The sequence below is a fragment of the Sciurus carolinensis genome, chromosome 11 (genome assembly GCF_902686445.1).
Source record: "Sciurus carolinensis chromosome 11, mSciCar1.2, whole genome shotgun sequence".
In the NCBI taxonomy this organism is placed as follows: Eukaryota; Metazoa; Chordata; class Mammalia; order Rodentia; family Sciuridae; genus Sciurus; species Sciurus carolinensis.
Window position 1 is genome coordinate 16124305 of NC_062223.1, and position 13236 is coordinate 16137540.

Genomic DNA, 13236 nt, shown 5'->3' on the forward strand with positions numbered 1-13236 from the left:
TTTCTTGTTTGTTTTTGGCTTCATTAATTTAGGCTTTAACTCCTGCTTAAGTATTTTAGGGATCTTTTTTGGAGTCTTGAGTTAAAAGTTTTGTTTATCTGTGATCTCTTTTATTTTTCAGTATTTCACTCAACTACATTTATATATTTTCCTTTTAGTGACACTTTGTTTTAACTCCAAGAGTATGTGTATGTTTTCTCATTGCTATTTATAAATTATTTGAAAATTCAGTTTAATTATTTTTTAATCCTAATAATTATATAGAAATGCTTTCTTTTTTTTAAGTAGATCGTTTTGGGGGGTTAATTTGTAATTTTACTTACTGCAATATAAAATGTAGTCTCTTTGGTTTGCTTTAGATTTATTGAGCTTTATTTTGATTCCTCATACTTGGTTAATTTTACTAATGATTATGAAGTTACTTAAATAGCTCCTATATTCTATTTTTAGGCCCAATGTTTTATTTATTTGTAATTATATAAATATGAAATCACCATGATACACATTATCTCGATTTTCCATACCAAACAGGTTTATAGAATTTTTCTGCAAAGAACTAGATGATTATTGTGTGAGGTTTTATGGGCTAAAGGTCCCTGAGGCAACTACTCAGCCCTGCAGAGAACATCTGTAGGCAGCACCTAAATGAATGAACATGGTCAGAATTAGCCCATGGACCTTAGCTTGTTGATGCCTGCTTTATGTTCTTATTTATTTTATTTTATTTTTTTATTGGACAGTACCTGAGGGGAGATATAGTACCTTATAATTTAAAAAAATAATATGATTAAAATTAAAAATATAGGGCTGTAGTTTTAAAGCTTTATTCAATGGCTGCTTGGTACCTGGTAGTTGGGAAAAAAATGCCCTCTCAGTTACATATTAAGCACTTTCCTTCATACACTTGAAAACATTATTTTTTGAGATGATCAGGGAAAAATAGAGACAAAAAGCAAAGAGACCTTGTTAAGATTTTTAATCTAGGAGTTCTTTTTGGATTATTCTGTCTCTGATTTTAGATTCACACCTAAGGGGTTAATAGTTGAAATCGCATTTTATGTGTCACTTAACATTTATTTGAATTTTGATATATTTATATGATTTTTCTCTGTCTCTTTTTATAGTGAGATTCTAGAGCCAAAGGAATCACCACCACTTCCTAAAACCTCAGCAGCTGCTCAGCTGGATGAACTCATGACCCTTCTGAATGAAATGCAGCCCAAGGTGGGTGCAGTCTGGATAAGCTAAGTCCCTCAAAGATTAAACTGACCCCTCCAGGGCCCAGAGAAGCACAATTTATCTTGGAGGAATTTTAGCTCTGCCTTCCTCTGCTTAGAAATTTACCTAGACTAAATTCAATTCATGGAGAAACTCAACTTTGTACCATGTTTTGCTTGGACACAAAAGATAATATGATGCAAATTTGGAACTTGGATGCTTAGTAAAATGAGGCATAAACCTCTTCAACACTAGAGTAAAAGGCAGGTTGTTTGTCGAAATATGTGGAGCAAACTTTAGGGATTTGGTGAGGTTACACGGATTTTACTGGAGAAGTGGGGATGGGAGTTGGCCTGGAACCTGAAGAGGAGGTGGGGTTTGGGCATAGAGAGATGAGATGAGCAGTTCTTTTATTTGCAGCAAACCCAGAGGGCATATGTACCTAAGGTCTTGTTAAAGAAACCTGACTGAGCAGGGTGTGGGCAAGCTGAGACAAGGCAGGGGAGATCAGAGTAGGAAGGTGAAGAATTCCAAGCCCGAGATCAAACCTGCCTCCTTGTTATTGCCTATAGAACATAAGCAACAAGCTCATGTGTCCTGGCAGGGAATGGAAATCCAATAAATGGACTTAAGAGTTTATCAAGGCAATATAATCTAGAATTCTTAAGGTAGAGAATTCAACCACTCTAAATTTGGTTGGAGGATTTAATATACATCTATAACATAACTATGAAATAATTTTAAGGTTGAATATTACCAATGCATGTGATTGGGGAGGTCAGGGACCTTGTCTCTGTGACTCACCTTGGGACTCACAGTGCCCAGCACATTGCTATGCCAGGCACATAGTGAGTAACATATCTGTTAGAGAGACAAATGAATAAGCATTCCAAGCAAATCTTCTTTAATAAGTTAATGTTCTTTGATTAGATAATATCTACAATCAATCTGGGTGAACTGGCTCATTATGCTATATATCTAAAAATGCTAGAAAAAATTATATTAGGATATTTAAATTGTGTTTTGTGATTTATTTGGCATATGCCTTGTTATATTTAAATTTTAATTTAAAGTATCTGGTTTTCATTCAACCATACATTAACTGTACCAAAATCAAAAGTATGAACAAGTTTACACTAAACTATTTTCCTATTACCTTTGATTCTTTCACTCTCATACTTACAATCCTTCAGTGGCTCCTTGGAATAAAACCTAAATTTTTACCATGAAGGCCCCATGTGATCTTAGCCTTTCTCTCCATCATCTTCTCCTGTCATGCTCAATCTCAGTCCCTCAGCTTTAGGCCCCTCTGGTCTCTTGTCTTCTAATTTAGCAGGAACTAAGGATGTAACTCAGTGGTAAAGCACTTGCCTAGCATGCACTAGGCCCTGGATTCTAGCCCAGCACCACAAAGTCTGCTAATATGCCAGACTGTTTCTTTCCTCTGTGACTTCTTTCCCTCTGGAATGCTTTCCCCACAGTCTATATTTCTGGATCCCTAAGTGCTACACAAATACCTGTTTGAATATCATTTCTTCAGAGGGGACTTCTCTGATTACCCCATCTAAATTAATTCTTTCTCACCATCTCACCCTCCTGACATTACAGCATATTGACTTGTTGTTTACTGTGTACTTCAGAATGAATTCTGTGAGTCTGGAAACTTGGTTCGTCTGATACATTGCTTTATTCCAAGTGCCCAGAGCAGTGATTGGCCCAAACTAGGTATTCAACAAAGATTGTCAAATAAATGAATAAAAGAAAGACATGATTAATTGTCAACGTGGGTCATTTTAAGAGTTAGAAAGGATACCATATTCATGTACTCAATTTTCTACAGTCAGAATAGATTTACAAATAGAAGAAGGTTGATCAGTTTTCATTTGGCCTGAGAAATTTAGAATGAAAGGGAAGTGAAAACATTTCTATAGGTATTAAAATGTTGGATTCCTCCAGATTTTGAAGGAAGGTTAAGGGAAGACTAAGAGATTAATCAGTAGAGGTGAGCTTCTTGGCTTGTGTAGAAAAAAGACCAAGAAAGTTGTTTTAGTCAGCTTTTTCCCTACTGTGACTAAAAGACCTGACAAGAATAATTTTAGAGGAGGAAAAGTTTATTTGCAGACTTTCAGAGGGTTCCAGAGGTATCAGTCTATAGACTGGCCAACTCCATTCCCTGGGGCTCCAACTGAGGCAGAACATCATGGAGAAGAGTGTGGCAGAGGGAAGGGACTCACATGATGATCAGGAAGCAGATAGAGACCCTACTTGTCAGATATGCAATATATATTCCAAAAGCACACCCTCCCCATGACCCTCCTCCTCCAGCCACGCCCTACCCACCTTCAGTCACCACTCAGTTAATCCCAAAGGGGATTCATTCACTGGTTGGGTTAAGCCTCTCATGCTTAGTCATTTCTCTAAACCTTTTGCACTGTGTCACACTTGAGCTTTTGGGGGATACCTCATATCCAAATGATAACAAAAGTACTCGAAGGTTAACTGTAAGGTATAAAGTCACCCGTCTCTCCTGTTACAGGAATTTTCTGTCTCCCAACCACTTGTCAATCTGTGCTCCACCCGCCTCTTACGTTTCAGGAATTTCCGGCTTACGCTGCCGTCATCTTCCTGCCTCCCATGTTACATCCTAACATGTTATTGGTCCATCACAGTCTGCAAGAATTCTCCTCCGAGATTGGTTCCTCCCAGCCCGCGATATTCCAATATCTGGGAGAAGCCGTATGCCATCTCTTCTTCTTTTTTCTTTTTTCCACCCCAAGCGGACCTTATCCGTCTGCATAAATAAAGTCTTTTGTGTGAGATCTCGTGTCTGTGGAGCGTTTTTTCTGGGAGCTATCGGCAAGCCACAACTGAGCCAGCGACCCCTAACATTAACTTTCTTCATGGTTTCCTTGTACTAGGTTGTGGTGAAAGCAGATGCCAGCAAGAAACAGTTACCAGACAAGCAAGATCACAAGACCTCCCTGGACTCTATGCTTGGGGGTTTGGAGCAGGAATTGCAGGACCTTGGGATTGCCACAGTACCCAAGGGCCACTGTGCTTCCTGCCAGAAGCCAATTGCTGGGAAGGTAAGATGGGTCAATTCTGGTCCTAGAGCATCTACATCTGTGTGTTTATCTCTCTTCCCTGCCAAGGAAAGTGCTTTCTACTTATATCCTAAGACATTTAAGTAATCATTAATAATTACTGATCACTTAGAGTGCTCCAGACATGGAGCTAAGTGCCGTATAAGTATTTCTTTATTTAATGGTCCTACCAGCCATTGCTCTTCCCTTTGTAAAAAAGAAGTTGAGAGCTGGAAGGCATTAACTGACCTGCCTACAGTCTAGTAAGAGACAGAGGTAAGGTTTGAAACCAGGAGAATCTGAAGCCTGAGTTTGAGTTCTCTACTGCCTTTACTGATATGACCCTTCTCACTGCTCCTTGTGCTCAAACATTTCTGCTCTAAATTGATTGATCAGTTTTAAGCTGATTGTAGCTTCAAATCGTAGCCTAAAAGTCCTTCTCTGAATCATCCTTCACCAAATCCATGTGGAGGGTCTTCAGACCAGACTCTGTGTAGGGCATGAGATGGAGTGCCCAGAGTAGAGGAGTTAAAACTCACTTGGTCTCTCCTTCTTCCAGGGATCCCTTTCATGTGAAAGCTGGAGTTATCTCTTGTCTATCACCTGTGTGCTATGTGTTTTTATTTTTTTTTACTGTTTTCTGGGACAGTAGAATGGTAAGGAACATGTACCCATTTTTACCAGAGTGATCAGTCAGGAAAGTGGATACTCCTGCTATCCATTAAGCATGGTAACAGACCATCTCAGATGGAACCTAGATCTAGACCTCAGTGTGGTATAAGTCCAAGGGTGGTTGTCTACATGGAATGCAGTGCCCTATAGGGTTGTGCAAACTTGGACCTTAAAAGCACTCAGCTGGGCCCTCGTTTCTGGCTATATGTCATCTCCTAGGTGATCCATGCCCTAGGGCAATCCTGGCATCCAGAGCACTTTGTCTGTACTCACTGCAAAGAAGAGATTGGCTCCAGTCCCTTCTTCGAGCGGAGTGGCTTGGCCTACTGCCCCAAAGACTACCACCACCTTTTTTCACCACGCTGTGCCTACTGTGCTGCTCCTATTGTGGATGTAAGTAAATCTCCTCTCGGGTTTCATGTAGCTTTTAATCACTCATTTAGAACCCAGATCACGTTTGACAGTTCTGCAGTCTTCTAATATCTCTCTGTGTATTCCTTTTTTAGAAAGTGTTAACAGCAATGAACCAGACGTGGCACCCAGAGCACTTCTTCTGCTCTCACTGTGGAGAGGTGTTTGGTGCAGAAGGTAGGACTGGGAGGTAGCATCTTAACCCCGAGGGCTGGTGATGATGAGGAGGCCCACAGTGCTGCTTCTTGGAATCTGTTGTTCATTGCTGTATGATTCCTAGTTTATACCAGTTCCATCCAAGTGCTCTTTGTTAGCTTCTTATTGCTGTGACAAAATCCTGAGAAAAATCACCTTAAAGGAGAAAAGGTTTATTTTATCTCATCAATTCCATGGTCACTTGGCTCCATTGTTTTGGGGCTTGTGATGAGGCAGAATATGATCACAGGGAGCACATGATAGAGCAAAGCTGCTCACCCTGTGGTGACCAGGAAGCAGAAAGAGAGAGAAAGAGAGGAACAAAATGTACTTTTTAAGAGCACACCTCCAATGACCTACTTCCTCCCTGTAGGCCCCACATCCTAAAGTTTCCACTGTTATGGGGCGCAGCTTAAGGACAGAGTGATCGCCACTGCGAAGTCCAAATTTGAGAGTCTTTATTAGCCAGCAGGCTGACTGTTTCACACAATGCCCCAAAAATGGCTATTGGGAGAACAGCCCTGACTGTTGGGTTGTAGGTGTTTTTATACCATAAATCAGACATCAATCATAAGTATCTGTTGATATGATTTAAAATTACAAACTAACATCATGAGATCTAAAATCATTAGCAGAGGGGGGAAGTGGGTCAAAATGACCTTACTTAGGTACAAATTAAAGACTAGTTACTAACATCTAGACAATCACTGTTGACATCACTGTTGACATGGTACATCATTTAGGAAAAATAAGAATCAAAAAGAGAACAATTTTTTATTATGTAAGAATTGCCATTTTGTGTTGTCAAACATGTCATGCTAAGCAACTCTTGATGGGTAGAGGCGGGGTGTTCCCATGGGAGAAGTATTTCCTACATAACATGGAGCCTCAAGGTAAAATGGAGTCTGTTTAGTCATTGCCTGTATAGCCTGGCCTTTAGCATTTCCATGGAGTCAAATATGTCAGCCCTTCACACCACCACCTCCCAAAAGCCCATTAAGTTATGAATCCATAAATGGATTAATCCATTCATGAGGTCAGAGCCCTCATAATCCAATCACTTCTCAAAGGCCCCACCTCTGAATGCTGTTGCATGGTGGGGGGGAACCAAGCCTTTAGCATGAACTTTTGGGTACATTTCAGATCCAAACCAAAACATGCTCATTTGAGTACTAGATGCCATCCCCAACACTTACAATTTTTGTTTAAATTAATTTTTTAATCAAAGTGATACAAATGCATAGTTTAAAAAGTCAAGTATTACTTCATGCATCTTATGGCTTAACTCTTCAAGGTACTCCACAGGCTCATTTTTAAATTTGTTTGAAAACTATGACTCTTGCATAGAGTTTGAAATTTTTCTTATTTGCCTTTTCCCATCCTTTTAGAATTAACTCAGTGGGGAAAGTTTTCATCTCCTCCTAAATAAAAACTTGGGCAGTTCCGTGTCTTTTCTGATTACCTTAATAAACAGTTCTAAGTATAACATCAGTTTAAGACACAAAACACAAAACCTTAAGTTCTTAGGTAATTGAATCTCACAGTGTCTGATTTAGTAGTAAATCAGCAGTAGTCAAGCTTCCAGCTTTTTTAAAGTGGAAAAGTTGCTCTTTTTCCTAGAAGGCCCTTAAACCTGTAGGATGCCGGCACAGGGGGATGGCCTTTCACCTCTCCTGACCTGCCTTTGGCGCTGCCACGCTCACCCTAATTGCAGGCCATTTCAGGTCGAAAGATGAGAATGGAGGGCGGGGACGCTCTGCCTCATAGGCGTTGCTGTTGGTGTGTGCGCTCTGGGCCTGTGCAGTGTTTAACTCTCCTTCTGTGGATCAAGTACAGGTCCCAGAGTGGATTCTTGATTGTCCTCTGTATGTCTTGCTGGCTATTCTGTCCTTATCATATTTGTTTGAGGACTGTTTCCTCAGAGATTCTTTTTTCATTGTATTTTCATTGTTCCCTCCTGGCGTTTCCTTAGAAATTATTAAAGTGGTTCCATATCTTCTCTTTCACTCAATTTTTGATATAAGGACCTTGAGAAACCTGCACTTTTCTCCATCAGTCCATGGAATTGCAGTTCATTTACAGCTGCTTCTCTGTATTCGGCTTCCATAGGTCCGTTCAGCCAGGCTCTCTCCTATGGACGTTTTCCAGGGGAGAGTCAGATACCGTCAGCTGTATCCCACTAACAACAGGACACACATATTTAGCTCTCTGAGTAGTGGAAGTCCCCCTTTCTTTCTCTTTTTCTCCCAGTACTGGGGGTTGAACCCAGGGACCCTTAACCACTGAGCCATATCCCAAATCCTTTTAATTTTTTACTTTGAGACAGGGTCTCACTAAGTTGCTTTGGGCCTCACAAAGTTGCTGAGGCTGGCCTTGACCTCTCAATTCTCTTGCCTCAGCCTCCCGAGCCACTGGGATTACAGATTGCATCACTGTGCCTGGTTTGAGAACAGTGTTATTCCATTTTTTACCCAGTCCTAGATGAAAGCACTGAACTTCAGGGAAGTAATTATTTTCCTAAAGTCATGGTTGAGGAGATAGAGCTCAAACTCAGGTCTCATTTCTGCAGATTCCATGTTTTCTCTACAACATAACTTCCCCTTGTCTGTGAAGTTATTGGATCCCTTTACTTTCTTAGTAGCAATGCAATGTGCTTTATTTGACAGTAGACCCAGATATAGTGACACTGACATAATCCACTAACATAGCACTTTGTGGTAATCTGGAGCTTGCTTAGTGCATTTCACAAATCATTAAGTATTTCGTTTCTAGATTGCCCTTCAGTTAAGCAGCATTTTTCCATTGGGACTTGTCACAGTAAATTTACATTGTAGTGGTAGCCATCGCAGTTAAGAGTTAGTTGAGTAGGATAGTCAGTAAGTGAGTACTGCCCGTGGATGATTGTGATATAGATGTTTCCTGGAAGCTGAGCAGCAGAATATAGATACATTTAGGTAGATATAAGTTAGTTACCAAAGAAAAATACCCAATACATAGGATGACCAGAAAGCATAATAGAGGTGGCTAGTTCATTGTTCTTGACTTGGGCCTCTCGTAAACACAAGACTGATTGAGTCATTTATGACTTTATATAAGCATAAAACTATACTTAAAACATTTATTAACAAAGACACTTGTCAAAAAGGACCATTTATTAATCAGAAGCTCTTGTTAAGTTGTACTTACATTTCTATGCCCGACTTTCTTATAAATGGGTCTCCTACCATTTGGTCACTCCATTAATTAGGTGACATCCTGCCTTTTACCCCAAGTCACATAGTCACACACAGCATTTCAGTAATGAAAGTTTATCCACAGAGTCTCTTGGGAAATTAAATTCGTCTGCATTTTTTTCTTCAGTTCAGAGAATTCCTCTTTAAGGCTCAAGTTTCTAAGCACATTGGGCCTCAGTATCCTCAGCATCCTCCTTTGGGGACAAGGTCCTCAGTGCCTCCCTGTCTTCTTTTTAGTTGTTCATTATCCAGACCATGCAGGTGCTCCCTAATTTCCCCTGTGGCTAAAGTCTCACCAGAGTATACACACCCTCCCTCTCTCTGTCGCACTTTTAATTGTCAGTGTTTCACATTCATCTCCAGAGGTAATTGGCCCCAAAGAGAGCTTGTGGGAAAGTAAGTGCTGAAACTTTCCCAGTTTATTGGATTACTAAATGTAGGAGCATCACAGCAAGTTTGCTGATTGTTTTTGATTCCTCTCCCAAGAGCCACCCAAGTTGAAACAGTGGCTGTTACTTCCATGCTGTCTCACTCTTGAGACCAACTGCCCTGCAGATGCCTAGATGAGGGTCATTCCTAGGTTAAGCTGGCATGTCTTACAGTTTTCTCATGTAATACCTACTTATAGGCAAGCTCAATTTTGTGTCTTTTGCTTCATGCAACATTAACATGACCTAGGAACTTATTAAAAATACAAAATCTGGGGCCCCATTCCATGCCTATTGAACAAGAACTTTGGGGACAGGGACAAGAACCCAGTAATCTAATTTAGCAAGTTCTTAGGTGAGTGGTGCATGCCAATGTTTTAAGAAATACTCTGCCACACAAAAGCAAAGAAGATGGCTATGGGTGGGTATTTTTCTTATATAGTAGGACTTCCTATATTCATTTTCTCTTGAACAGATTCTAGAAATCTTTTGGGGGATGGGAGGAAGAAAATAAAGTGAGCTCTTCTGTGTCTCAGGCATTTAGAGGAATGAACACAGGGTAGCTTATAAAATTACTAGTTTGGATTCTTGGATCTGTAGGCCTCAGAGTTCTGCTAAACTGTCTGGTTTTCAAAAAAAGCAGTTATGGCTTTAACAGAGCAAGCCATGTCAAAAAGTGACAAGAAGTGAGGAACACCAGTTACATGATTTGGGTCCCAACCCCTGGCTGTACCTATTGCAATTTAGTGACCTGGCCACTACCATACTAGTAGATTTCTAGAAATATTTCTGGGGTAGGCTGCTATGTGGTCCACTGTGCATGCTTTGCTTGCCTGTGACTTTGGTGAGATACAAATGGAGTACTTCTAAAACTAGTGGGTGCTGGGCACGGTGACACATGCCTGCAAACCCGTGACTCGGGAGGCTGAGGCAGGAGGATCTCGAGTTCAAAGCAGCCTCAGTTCAGCAACTCAGTGAGACCCTGTCTCTAAATAAAATACAAACTAGGACTGGGGATGTGGCTCAGTGGTTAAGTGCCACTGAGTTCAATCCCCGGTACTAACGCCCATCCCAAGAAAAGAAAAACTAATGGGATATGATATTTGGGCTCAGCTGATACTGTCAGTTCCCATGGAGAAGTCAATGTCAGGATACATTCAAGTTAGGAGTATGACATTGAAGTTGGGCCTAGATTTGAATCTCAGCTTCTTCATTGACTAGTTATGAGTAACTTCTTTAAACTTCCTTTTTCTTTTTTTATTTGTAAAATGGGGTTAAAACTCACTTCAAAGGATTGCTGGAAAGGCTCTAATTTCAATTTAGTACTGGAGGTAGAGTCCTCAGTGGAAACAGATTTCTGATAAGTTTATTTTTATTTTAGGTGTTCTCACCCAGTAAGTACTAAGGAGATTCCTTACAGAAAAGTTCCCTCATTTATACACTTCTAGTCAGTGCTGAATTGAAACTCTCAAACTACAACAAACTTCTGAAGCTGATGATCTCAGCTTTGCTCTTCTATTATCAGTCTCATGTCAGTCATTCAAAATATTAAGAAACTTCTATGTATGTGTCAGGTACTATGTGGGTACTAGGGATAAGTAACAAAAAAGAAAGTTCCTGCTGTCATGGTAGATACATTCCAGTGAAAGAGATGGATAACATTCAAACTAGCCAACCAATTAGGTAGGATTTGCAGTAGGGTGGTTAGGTCAGTTGCTCTCTGAAGCAGAATTCTGAGTTAAGTGAAGGACTGAGCCACTTGGTTCTCTCAGAGAAGTGAGTTTTAAAGCTAAGATGGGGGTGTAACTCAGTGGTAGAGCACTGGTTAGTGTTCATGAGGGTCTGAGTTCATATTCTCAGTACTCCCCCCATACACACAAGTAGAGGGAATGTATTACTTGAACAGGTGCTTGGAGATCAAGTGTTTGAAGATGGATTAGTTTATTCTGTAATTATTATTTTAAATGTAAAGACAACATAAAGACTTCACAGAAAATTTCATGTGTAACTTATTCTGTTAACCTAAAGCAATGTAATTTTTTTCTAACAATTTTTTTACATTTATTCATATTATGGACACTTAAGTTTAGTGTGCCTAAAATTCTTTTTTTTTTCTCTTAATCACCTCTCCATATTGTTTCATAATTTTATAATAATTTTAGCCAGGTGCAGTGGCACACACCTGTAATCTCAGCAGCTCAGTAGACTGGGGCATGAGGATCACAAGTTCAAAGCCAGCCTCAGCAAAAGTGAGGTGCTAAGCAACTCAGTAAGAACCTGTTTCTAAATAAAATACAAAATAGGGCTGGGGATGTGGCTCAGTGGCCAAGTGCCCCTGAGTTCAATCCCCTGTAATTAATAAACAAATTATAATAATTTTAACAGTGTCAACCATTCTTTAGGGTTTTATGTAAATAAATTATAAAAAGATAAAAGCTGTGTGCCTGAAGATGTCCACTGAACCATTATTTATGATTCCAAATATTAGAAAGAGTTAAATATATTCACAATAGCATATTTAAATTGCTTGTTTTATTGTAACAGTGTCTCAATGACTATCTTTAAATATTTTTCTGCTTTCTTTTGATTATTGGCATAGGTTGATTCCAAGGATTAATATATCTATATCTGCTTTTTTTTTAAATTTATTTTTATTGTAAACAAATGGGATACATCTTGTTTCTCTGTTTGTATGTGAAATAGAGGCATACCATTTGTGTAATCATACATTTACATAGGGTAATAGTTTTTGATTCATTCTGTTATTTTTTTCCCTTCCCCCCACCTCTCCCACCCCTCTTTTCCCTCTATACAGTCCCTCCTTCTCCAATCTTGCCCCCTCCCATACCCCATTATGTGTCATCATCCGCTTATCAGCGAGATCATTCGTCCTTTGGTTTTTCTAGATTGGCTTATCTCACTTAGCATGATATACTCCGGTTTCATCCATTTTCCTGCAAATGCCATAATTTTATTATTTTTTATGGCTGAGTAATATTCCATTGTATATATATACCACAGTTTCTTTATCCATTCATCAATTGAAGGGCATCTAGGTTGGTTCCACAATCTGCCTATTGTGAATTGAGCAGCTATGAAAATTGATGGGGCTGTATCTCTGTAGTATGCTGATTTTAAGTCCTCTGGGTATAGGCCAAGGAGTGGGATAGCTGGGTCAAATGGTGGTTCCATTCCAAGTTTTCTAAGGAATCTCCACACTGCTTTTAGAGTAGCTGCACTAATTTGCAACCCCACCAGCAATGTACGAATGTACCTTTTTCCCCACATCTTCACCAACACCTATTGTTGCTTGTATTCTTGATAATCGCCATTCTAATTGGGGTGAGATGAAATCTTAGGGTAGTTTTGATTTGCATTTCTCTTATTATTAGAGATGTTGAACATTTTTTCATATATCTATTGATTGCTTGTACATCTTCTGTGAAGTGTCTGTTCATTTCCTTAGCCCATTTGTTGATTGGGTTATTTGTATTCTTGGTGTAGAGTTTTTTGAGTTCTTTATATATTCTGGAAATTAGTGCTCTATCTGAAGCATGCGTGGCAAAGATTTTCTCCCACTCTGTAGGCTCTCTCTTCACATTGCTGATAGTTTCTTTTGCTGAGAGAAAGCTTTTTAGTTTGAATCTATCCCAGTTATTAATTCTTGCATTTATTTCTTGTGCTATGGGAGTCCTGTTAAGGAAGTCTGATCCTATGCCGACATATTGAAGATTTGGACCTACTTTTTCTTCTATAAGATGCAGGGTCTCTGGTCTGATTTCAAGGTCCTTGATCCATTTTGAGTTGAGTTTTGTGCAGGGTGAGAAATAGGGGTTTAGTTTCATTCTGTTGCATATGGATTTTCAGTTTTCCCAGCACCATTTGTTGAAGAGGCTATCTTTTCTCCATTGCATATTTTTAGTACCTTTGTCTAGTATGAGAAAATTATATTTATTTGGGTTTGTGTCCATGTCCTCTATTCTGTACCATTGATCT

At 39.5% G+C, this 13236-nt stretch overlaps 1 protein-coding gene across 6 annotated transcripts in view; it reads left to right on the plus strand.

The window, feature by feature from the left end:
• The window catches only part of Lpxn (leupaxin), a 49781-nt gene that overhangs the window by 18227 nt on the left and 18318 nt on the right, over positions 1-13236 (plus strand). For all 6 annotated transcript variants that reach the window (XM_047518766.1, XM_047518762.1, XM_047518764.1 and 3 more), the window contains 4 exons: positions 1125-1224; positions 4137-4304; positions 5193-5366; positions 5480-5561. In XM_047518766.1, the coding sequence (XP_047374722.1) occupies positions 1195-1224; positions 4137-4304; positions 5193-5366; positions 5480-5561 (454 nt within the window). In that variant the 5' untranslated portion in view covers positions 1125-1194. The remainder of the gene's footprint in view (positions 1-1124; positions 1225-4136; positions 4305-5192; positions 5367-5479; positions 5562-13236) is intronic.